The following is a 10,785-nucleotide window of genomic DNA, read 5'->3' as shown; positions in this document are numbered from 1 at the left end:
GGATGGGGTGCCAATCAAGCGGGCTGCTTTATCTTGTGCTGGCAATGGGAAATGTGTGTAAACTTTGCCGCCCTCAAAGTCAAGAGAGGAATGCACAACTTTAGAATGGGGGACTGAATTACAACCCGCCCGCCCTCCAACCCCGAAGCAAAACAATCCGTTTTCTTTAAGGGCGCCTGCGCCTTTAAGAGTACATGTGCCTTTAAGAGAGCGGCGGGAGTCAGCTGGTCAGGTCAGGTGATGCGGCAGTGTAACAGACATGGCCGCGTTAGTGACATTGTTGCTGTCTGTCTGGTTTGTTACATTGCAGTCGAGACATGCGAGGGGCACCGACTCCTACCGCCGACAGGTAACGGGGTAGCAGGAGGGTAGGGAGCATAAAATCTACAACACGGGGAGGTTTTAAATCTAATTTAAGGGGGGGGGGGGGTAAGAGCAGTGCTGTCGTTGGAATGAGAGTTAAAAAGGAAAAAAAGATACATTCTGAAAGTTTATTTCAAGGCAGCCCTGTGTATTGTCCCTTTTTACCTTGTTATCTCGCCGGTTTCGCACTCACTTTGTCCCCCAAGCATCAGTGGAAGGGTTGGCCTGAGCGCCGATGATGTGGGGATAAAATAGGCCGGGGTTCCCGCTGCTGGGCGGTTATCCTCCGTTGCTTCATTGCTGGGAAGTGAGGGTTCGAAGGGGGACTGGATTAAAACCTGCAAACGCTCAGCAAGTCAGGCAGCATCTGTAGAGAGAGAGAGGGGGAGGAACAGGGTTGAGGAGTCAGGTCGAAGACCTTTCATCAGAACTGGATGTTTAGAGGTCAAACAGTTTTAAGCAAGTTTAGAGCCAGGTGGGGGGAGAACAAATAGGGCAGGAGTGATTAAATGACAAAAAGGACGATAGTGCAAGGACAAAAGGGGCTGGTATATGGGATAAGTACAGAAACAAAAGATGGGTCAAGAAGAGGTGTAAATGGTAACAGCAGAACCAACACCCCCTGTCTGGGGGAAAAAAAATGGGAGCAGTGATTATCATCTGAATGGGACTGGGCTCAGTTATAGAAAGGTTACAGCATGGAAGGAGGCCATTTGGCCCATCGAGTCCGTGCCGGCTCTATGCACGAGCAATCCAGCTAGTCCCACTCCCCCGCCCTGTCCCCGTAGCCCTGCAAATTTTTTCCTTTCAAGTACTTATCCAGTTCCCTTTTGAAAGCCACAATTGAATCTGCCTCCACCACCCCCTCGGGCAGTGCATTCCAGATCATATCATGTGGCAAATGGAATTCAATGTAGACAAATGTGAGGTCATCCACTTTGGATCAATAAAGGATAGAACAGGGTACTTTCTAAATGGTTAAAAGTTTAAAAACAGTGGATGTTCAAAGGGACTTAGGGGTTCAGGTACATAGATCATTGAAGTGTCATGAACAGGTGCAGAAAATAATCAAGAAGGCTAATGGAATGCTGGCCTTTATATCTAGAGGACTGGAGTTCAAGGGGGCAGAAGTTATGCTGCAGCTATACAAAACCCTGGTTAGACCGCACCTGGAGTACTGTGAGCAGTTCTGGGCACCGCACCTTCGGTAGGACATATTGGCTTTGGAGGGAGTGCAGCGTAGGTTTACTAGAATGATACCCGGACTTCAAGGATTAAGTTACGAGGAGAGATTACACAAATTGGGGTTGTATTCTCTGGAGTTTCGAAGGTTAAGGGGTGATCTGATTGAAGTTTACAAGATATTAAGGGGAACAGATAGGGTGGATAGAGAGAAACTATTTCTGCTGGCTGGGGATTTTAGGAGTAGGGGGCACAGTCTAAAAATTAGAGCCAGACCTTTCAGGAGTGAGATTAGAAAACATTTCTCCACACAAAGGGTGGTAGAAGTTTGGAACTCTCTTCCGCAAACGGCAATTGATACTAGCTCAATTGCTAAATTTAAATGTGAGATAGATAGCTTTTTGGCAACCAAAGGTATTAAGGGATATGGGCCAAAGGCAGGTATATGGAGTTAGATCACAGATCAGCCATGATCTTATCAAATGGTGGAGCAGGCACGAGGGGCTGAATGGCCTACTCCTGTTCCTATAACCACTCGCTGCATAAAAAAGTTTCTCCTTGTCACCTTTGGTTCTTTTGCCAATTACCTTAAATCTATGCCCTCAGGTTCTTGACCCTTCTGCCAATGGGAACAGTTTCTCTCTATCTAGTCTGTCCAGACCCTTCATGATTTTAAACACCTCGATCAAATCTCCTCTCAATCTTCCCTGTTCCAAGGAGAAGAACCCCAGATTCTCCAGTCTATCCACGTAACTAAAGTCCCTCATCCCTGGAATCATTCTAGTAAATCCCTTCTGCACCCCCTCCAAGGCCGACACATCCCTCCCAAAGTGCGGTGCCCAGAACTGGACACAATACTCCAGTTGTGGCCGAACCAGTGTTTTATAAAGGTTCATCATGACCTCCTTGCCTTTGTACTCTACGCCTCTATTTATAAAGCCCAGGATCCTGTATGCCTTTTTAACTGCTTTTTCAACCTGCCCTGCCATCTTCAACGATTTGTGCACATATACCCCCAGATCTCCTCTGTTCCTGTACCCCTTTTAGAACTGTGCCCTCTAGTTTATATTGCCTCTCCTCATTCTTCCTACCGAAATGTATCATAATGGGACATCTGCCAGAAATCACATTAGTGACTCGTGTGTGTGTGTGTGTGTGTGTGTGTGTGACTGGCTATTTGGTCATGGGGGGGAAATGTGTGTCCCTTGACTTCCCGTCACTTGACGGGGGGAGAGAATTGTGGGGAGAGGGGATGGATTCTGTTGGGAGGGAGTTACCCATAACTGATGCATTGTAAAATGTTTCTTTCACTGTGACTCTGTGATCTGCTCAATTGGTGGAGCTGTCTTGCAGCGCACGCCAATGTCGGTAGTTGACTGAAGTCCAGTCGTGATGTCGGCTGTGGCCAATTATATTGTAGTACGCGTTATCCTGGCAGGCTATCTACTGGGCTGGTGCAGAGGGTGTGCGACCCAGATTGCTGAGGTTTATTACAGACCTGAGCTCCTGTTAAAGGCTGACACTCCCAGTGCAGTACTGAGGGAGGTGCCGTCTTTTGGAGGAGACGTTAAACTGAGGGCCCCGTCCGCCTTCTCTGGTTAAAAGTCCCACCGCCACTATTGGAAGAAGAGCAGGGAAGTTCTCCCCGGTGTCCTGGGCTAATATTTATCCCTCGATCAACACCCTTTTTAAAAAATGAATTGACTGGTCGTCATCTCATTTGCTGTTGTGGGATCTTGCTGTGCGCAAATTGGCTGTTGTGTTTTTCTAAATTAATGACACTTCAAAAGTATCGCCCGTGAACAAATGCACGTTCACTCTATCTGCATCCTTGGACACGAGTACATCTCCGATACCTGGTCGGGTGTGCATTGATATCTCGTCTCTCAAACCCTCCCCACTGGCTCGTGTTAACTCCCTCCCTAGTGTACATATTGTACCTCACCCCTTCTTGTATGAGCCCTGACTGCAAGAGTCAGTCGGCACGTTTGAGAACGGAGGGTGTCGCAGTGGGACCCAGTCCCGTCCTCGCCTGCCGGGCTCCTCGAGCGTTTCCAGCGGGAGTAGCTAGAGTCAGGACTGCGAGCCCTCCCCTATCCCCCAGGGGGGCCCCCACTGCCGACCGCAGCCCCCTTCCCCTCCGCCATTGCTTCCCCAGATGAGAGCTAATTCCACACCTGAGAGATTAGAGAGTATGGGGTTCCTTTCACTGGATCAGGGAGGGTTAAGAGCAGATTTAATAGAAGTGCTTAAAATTATGAGGGGCTGTGGTAAGGTAAACGGGGGGACGGGGAGCTACTGGTCTGTGAGTCAGTAACGAGAGCGTAAAGGAAGTGGATAAATATTTGTAAGTTTAAAAAAAAAAAAAAATTTTTTTAAAAGGGCAGGAGAACGGGATTGAGGGGTGAGCTTCAGAGATAGAACACGGGCGATAGGACGAATGGCCTCCTCCAATGATTTGTGTCTCCTCTAAGTAGGGTTTGAAATGAGGAAGCGAAATGAGGAATAAGTGACAGATGCTGATTCTGTGGCCACTGGATGAGGTCATCTTGGTAACACGTTAACTGCCCGGGGTTTAAAGGGGAGCGTACATGCTTCGCGATGCCCCTGTGGCCAAATAGCTGGCCAATGTGCATCAGCCTAGACATTTTTTTTTTAAATAAAGAAAGTGTGACTAGCCAGCTGGGGCTGTACAGAACTGTACCCCAGCCTGGGTCAGCCCCTTCCAGAGGGGGAATGGGGAATCTCTGCTGCCCCGTATCCTAACTCGCACCAAGTCCCATTCACCCATCACCCCCCTGCGCTCGCTGACCTACATTGGCTCCCGGTCCGGCAACACCTCGAGTTTACAGTTTTCGTCCTGGTGTTCACGTCTCTCCGTGGCCCCCTCCCTATCTCTGTAACCTCCTCCAGCCCTACAGACCTCCGAGATCTCTGCGCTCCTCCAATTCTGGCCTCTTGCGCGTCTCCCAATTCCTTCACCCCTCCATTGGCGGCCGTGCCTTCAGCCGCCTGGGCCCGAAGCTCTGGAATTCCCTCCCTAAACCTCTCCGCCCCTCTCTCCTCCTTTAAGACGCTCCTTTAAAACCTCCCTCTTTGACCGAACTTTTGGTCACCTGTCCTAATATCTCCTTACGTGGATCGGTGTCAAATTCTGTCTGATTTACGCTCCTGAGAAGCGCCTCGGGGACGTTTTACATTAAAGGCGCTATATAAATGAAAGTTGTTGAATCAATCTGAACCCAGTGTAGCTGACCATTGTTTTCTCTCTCTCTCTCTCTCTCTCTCAGGTTTCCTTCGAGTATAATCCTGGAAGGAATGAATCGGTCACGGACTCCTCCTCTCCCAGCGTTCCGAACGTGCTCCACGTGCGGGCAGTCGGCCGTAACGACACCATCCACTACCTCTGGAGCACCCTGGGGGCCCCCACTGTCCTGCTGGTCTACACCAGCTCCCCCAGCAGCTCGCTGCACATCAACTGGACCCGGCTGGAACTGCGGGACCCCTCCAGCGCTGTCCGCATTCAGCCCCCCAAGTCAGTCGTCTATTCCACTGCAGTTATTTTCTCCCGGGTAAGTACCGGGGGGGGGGAGGGTGGGGAGCCCGAGGACACTTGAGTGCCTTGTGGTTACTGGGAAACAGGATATGGCCGTTCAGCCCCTCGAACCTGTTCCTCCATTCAATTAAAGAAAGACTTGCATTTCTGTCGCGGCCTCAGGACGTCCCCCAGTGAAGTACTTTTTGAAGTGTGGTTGTAATGTAGGAAGCCATTTTGTGCACAGCAAGATCCCACAAACAGCAACGTGATAAGTGACCAGGTAATCTGGGTTTTCTTCTTAAGCGATGTCAGTTGAGGGATTAAATATTGGCCCAGGACACCGAGGAGAACTCCCCTGTTCTTCGAATAGTGGCCGTGGGCTCCTGAGAGGGGCAGACGGGGCCTCGGTTTAATGTCTCCTCTGAAAGACGGCACCTCCGACAGTGCAGCACTCCCTCAGTGGAGTGATAGCGAGTGGCACGGGACTAACAATGACAACAGCTGGCGCCTTTTAAAAGGCCGATCGTTTGATTAGGTTGAGTCCAAGGGTTACAGAGACTTTGGTCCAAGGATCCTGTTTGCAGTCCTCCTCGTGTCAAGATCTTCCACGGGGCAAAGCCAGCTTTTAAAGCTTGTGTACTCTGTCTATCTGAAGTCGCGTGAAACACAATGCAGAAATGCGCTCTATCTCTGCCTCATCTGCTGTGCAGCAGTTTGTTCACTTATCGGGGAAATGTTGACCAAGCTTCAAACCCTTTTGCAATTGTGCCTCTCGAAATGTATCTCCAGTTTATCGTGACTTTTTCAAAACACAAACCCTGCTGTTTGTACATGAGGCAACTGTCAAACTGTTAACCGATGGTTTTAAATCTGGAGTTAATTGTTTGCCAGAGGGAGGAGCCCAGGGAATGGCACTCGGTCCCTGCCCCTTTCACCACTGCTCAGTTGGCGCTGTATGACTTTGCCATCCGCCAATTAATGTGAGCTCGTTAACCGTGTGTTTCCAGGGCAGCTGCAAACTCTCCTTTTGCGGACATTCTTCTTGCGAGGCGTCGCAGCCGAGCTTGATTCTGTCTTTGGCCAATGGCTCCAGCACCTTCGAGGCGGCGGGGGAGTTGGGGGGGTGGGGGGCATTGAATGGTGAGCAGCAATTCCAACTGAGACCAATTACAGCGCCGCAGTCGTCTGCATGATTACCTTTTGCGATGGTGCGTCTGGAGAAGGTTCTCCCCCCCCTCCAGGCATCAATTCTAGCTTCCCACCCCCTGACTCGGATGTAATATCCAGCGACGCACTCCATAGTCAAATAGCCCGGTGCTGCCTCCCATAGTCCAATAGCCTGTGAATGCGGGCAGGTGCCAGATTTGGCTGGGTGAGGGATCAGGCCCTGTGGGTGGGGGTGGGTTTCGCTTTGCGGAGAGATGTTTCAGCCTGTTTTTATTCCCACCCCCTTTTCAGTTGTTCGAATACGACGATGTGAAGGACACGGCCGATCTGTCCCAGACGCCGGACAGCAGCTTTTACCCCACCTATCAGCTGGAGGACTTCACCTGGGACGACGTCAATGCCACCTTGAACCACAGCGCGCTGACCGCCCAGCTGCGGGGCCGCAACGCCACTGGCCAGCTGTTCGACAACGGCAGCATCGCATTCCGGGTACGCAGGGAAGGGGGCGGGGTCTCTCGCTGCGTGACATCACTGGGGATGTCGCAGGGTCTCCCTTGATTCCCGATGTAAGTGAACACTGGCTCCCTCTGCTGGCTCACTGGGATCCTGCGATAAAGTCCCAGCCTCACACGCACGAGACTCGAATGTGATGCCCCCTCCATGCTGAATAGTCCGTATGTCCCGGGCTCTCAAGGCATGGGACAGGAGAGGTTAATCTGACCCCACATGAGAGCAGCGTCGAGGGAGCTTTACTCTGTACCTAACCCTGTACCTGCCCTGGGAGTGTTTGACGGGACAGTGTAGAGGGAGCTTTACTCTGTATCTAACCCTGTACCTGCCCCTGGGAGTGTTTGATGGGACAGTGTAGAGGGAGCTTTACTCTGTATCTAACCCTGTACCTGCCCCTGGGAGTGTTTGATGGGACAGTGTAGAGGGAGCTTTACTCTGTATCTAACCCTGTACCTGCCCCCGGGAGTGTTTGATGGGACAGTGTAGAGGGAGCTTTACTCTGTATCTAACCCTGTACCTGCTCTGGTTCTATTTCTTTCAGATCTCGGCGTTCGAGGGCTCTGGCCGTGATCCCGATCTCCCCCACCTCCTGCACACTGCCAACAGCTCCCAGCTGGACTTTGTCATCGACGGGCTCGAGCCACGCGGTAACAAATCGAGATTCGGACTGGAGCTGATCGCGCTGGAGGCGGAGGGCGTGCGGAGAGAAGTGAGGGTCTGCACCACCATCGACGACGAGTACACCCCCAGCATCTTCCAGGTAGGGACCCGGCCCACCTGCCGGCCGGGACTCCCACCCCTCATCCAGTGTATCTGTTGTGGGTGTGAGTTAAGCGCGAGATCGAGTGTGGCTGTGATGCTCACTGTGGTGGAATAGCCCTCCAGCTCTCACGCTCGACGTCCGTGGGAATCGGAAGGCTCTGGAGCCCATGGGACTGCTCTCCATCAACAAAGGGCTGTTGATGTCTTCAGAGGGGAGAGAATAAATAAATTAATCTAAAATGGCAAAGTAATTAAAAAGATAATATGGGATTAGATTAGACAGGGCTTGATGGCCGGCGCGGACAAGATGGGCCGAAGGGCCTCTATCCGTGCTGTATGACTCTATAATGAATTTGCATTTATGTAGCACCTTTCAGGACGCCTCAAAGGCTCTTTATGAAGTACTTTTTGAAGTGTAGTCACTGTTGTAATGTAGGAAACGCAGAAGCCAACTTATGCACAGCAAGATCCCACAAAGAGCAATGTGATAAATGACAGGATCATCTGTTTTCAATGGTTGAGGGATAAATATTGGCCCCAGGACACCGGGGAGGACTCCCCGCTGCTCTTCTTCGAAATAGTGGCCCTTGGGATCTTTTACATCCACCTGAGAGGGGCAGAGGGGCTCCTCAGTTTAACGTCTCCTCCGAAAGACGTCACCTCCGACAGCGCGGCGCTCCCTCAGTCCGGGCACTGGGAGTGTCGGCCTGGATTATGGGCTCGAGTCTCTGGAGTGGGGGCTGGAACCCACAACCTCCTGACTCTGAGAGAGACCCTCTGAGCCACGGCCGAGGTTAATTAGGGCCACGTTTGTGAATTGATGCACTGACTGACTGACTCTGAACTTTGCTCCTCCCCTCGTGTCAGACGGACAAGCTGGTGGCGGTTACTGGGAATGGCAGTGACGTCCTGAGCTACCTGCAGTGGAAACCGGTCGCCTACAGCTCTCCGAAGGCGGCCCGTGCCGATTCCATGCCTTCCCGGCACTACAGCCTGAGGCGAGGCCGCAACCAGAGCCTGCCGGCCTCCAGCATCGCCTACGCCTTCTTCGGACCCGACCTGCGAGGCGGATCCCACGTCTCGGCCATGAACGTCTCTTTTGGGATCGCTGGAGGGGAGCTGTACAACTCGACCAGATACATCAGCTGGTGAGCTCCAGAGAGAGAGAGAGAGAGAGAGGGAGAGGGAGGGGGGGGGTGGGATGGGATGGGGTGTGAGGGCAGGGGCCTTGTGTGACTTGAGGCCTGAGGCCTAGAGTGGGCGACACGTCAACTGAGCACGAAAAGGGAAGGAAATGGGAGGCGAGGTTAATCGGGAAGTGGTTGACGCCAAGTTTGGGGATTCCAAAGCTTGCCTGATGGATGCGAGACTCAACTGGATTTTCCCCCCCTCCCCCCCCCCCCAGTTTTGAGGTGGTGGAGGAGGGAGAATGGATGAAGAGAAGGTGATAGGTCTTGATTTCAATGCAGGGGAGGAAGGGAGGGTTAGTTCATTGGGAGGAGTGGCCAGGGAGGGAGAGAGGGTTAGTTCAGAGGGAGGAGCGGCCAGGGAGGGTGGGTTAGTTCGGTGGGAGGAGCGGCCAGGGAGGGTGGGAGGAGCGGCCAGGGAGGGAGGGTTAGTTTGGTTGGAGGAGCGGCCAGGGAGGGAGGGAGGGTTAGTTCAGTTGGAGGAGGAGGGTGGGAGGAGGAGGAGGGAGGGAGGGAGGGTTAGTTCAGTTGGAGGAGGAGGGAGGGAGGGAGGGAGGGTTAGGTCGGTTGGAGGAGGAGGGAGGGAGGGAGGGAGGGTTAGGTCGGTGGGAGGAGGAGGGAGGGAGGGAGGGTTAGGTCGGTGGGAGGAGGAGGGAGGGAGGGAGGGTTAGGTCGGTGGGAGGAGGAGGGAGGGAGGGAGGGTTAGTTCAGTTGGAGGAGGAGGGAGGGAGGGAGGGAGGGTTAGGTCGGTTGGAGGAGGAGGGAGGGAGGGAGGGTTAGGTCGGTGGGAGGAGGAGGGAGGGAGGGAGGGTTAGGTCGGTGGGAGGAGGGAGGGAGGGAGGGAGGGTTAGGTCGGAGGGAGGGAGGGTTAGGTCGGTGGGAGGAGGAGGGAGGGAGGGAGGGTTAGGTCGGTGGGAGGAGGGAGGGAGGGAGGGAGGGTTAGGTCGGTGGGAGGAGCGGCCAGGGTGGGTGTTGGGCTTTCGAGCTTGGAAGGAACAAGAGGGGAATTGGCCCTTGTGGATTGAGGATGGGTGCCTGAGTGTGGTCTGTCTGACTGTCCCGCAGAGAGGAGAGCCCCCGGGAGATGTGGAGAGATGGGGGGGTGGGGGAGGCCGCACAGCGACTGACTCAGACCAGACTTACTGATCACATGACTGGGCAATGACATTTGACCTCTCTCCACCTCCCCCCCCCCCCCCCCCCCCCCCGCAGGTCGTCGCTGATTGGCTACGGAGACCCGCCGCAGGACTCCTTCTCCGTGCTGGTGATCGCCATCATGGCGGTGGCACTCGGCCTTCCCGTTCTGCTGGTGCTGCTCGGAGGGGCCGTCGTCTGCGCCCTCCACAGGAAGCGACTGCACCGCGGCTACGTGGCGGTGAACTAACGGGCTCGAGGAGCTGGCGGGTACAACGCACTTTACTGCTCCGTCGTTCATTCCCCTTCCCCTTCCGCTGTGATCTGGTGGGACGGGTGTGGAGCTCGTCACTTAAACTGTGGCAACAACGCACACGATGTGGGGGTCGGGTTTATCAAGTCGAACTTTTACTACCTCTAAAATATGTCGTCGTTCTTTCCTGCACCGCTTCTCCCCTCCCCCATAGGGGACAACGTAGAGGGAGCTTTACTCTGTATCTAACCCTGTCCCTGCCCTGGGAGTGTTTGATGGGACAGTGTAGAGGGAGCTTTACTCTGTATCTAACCCTGTACCTGCCCTGGGAGTGTTTGATGGGACAGTGTAGAGGGAGCTTTACTCTGTATCTAACCCTGTACCTGCCCCTGGGAGTGTTTGATGGGACAGTGTAGAGGGAGCTTTACTCTGTATCTAACCCTGTACCTGCCCCTGGGAGTGTTTGATGGGACAGTGTAGAGGGAGCTTTACTCTGTATCTAACCCGTGCTGTACCTGCCCTGGGAGTGTTTGATGGGACAGTGTAGAGGGAGCTTTACTCTGTATCTAACCCGTGCTGTACCTGCCCTGGGAGTGTTTGATGGGACAGTGTAGAGGGAGCTTTACTCTGTATCTAACCCATGCTGTACCTGCCCTGGGAGTGTTTGATGGGACAGTGTAGAGGGAGCT

The 10,785-nt window shown here is 53.4% G+C and overlaps 1 protein-coding gene across 1 annotated transcript; it reads left to right on the top strand.

Moving 5' to 3' along the window:
- The first annotated feature begins 237 nt into the window (after positions 1-237).
- On the top strand, positions 238-10,457 carry glmp (glycosylated lysosomal membrane protein). The gene is made up of 6 exons (XM_067975914.1): positions 238-349; positions 4,836-5,117; positions 6,542-6,739; positions 7,302-7,520; positions 8,390-8,670; positions 9,922-10,457. The coding sequence occupies exons 1-6, from the start codon at positions 260-262 to the stop codon at positions 10,091-10,093; spliced, it is 1,242 nt and encodes a 413-aa protein (XP_067832015.1). The 5' UTR covers positions 238-259; the 3' UTR covers positions 10,094-10,457.
- The last annotated feature ends 328 nt before the right edge of the window (positions 10,458-10,785 follow it).

This window comes from Heptranchias perlo, chromosome 44, assembly GCF_035084215.1.
Source record: "Heptranchias perlo isolate sHepPer1 chromosome 44, sHepPer1.hap1, whole genome shotgun sequence".
NCBI lineage: Eukaryota > Metazoa > Chordata > Chondrichthyes > Hexanchiformes > Hexanchidae > Heptranchias > Heptranchias perlo.
The sequence above is the reverse complement of the archived record's forward strand: the minus strand, read 5'-3'. Positions and strand labels throughout refer to the sequence as shown.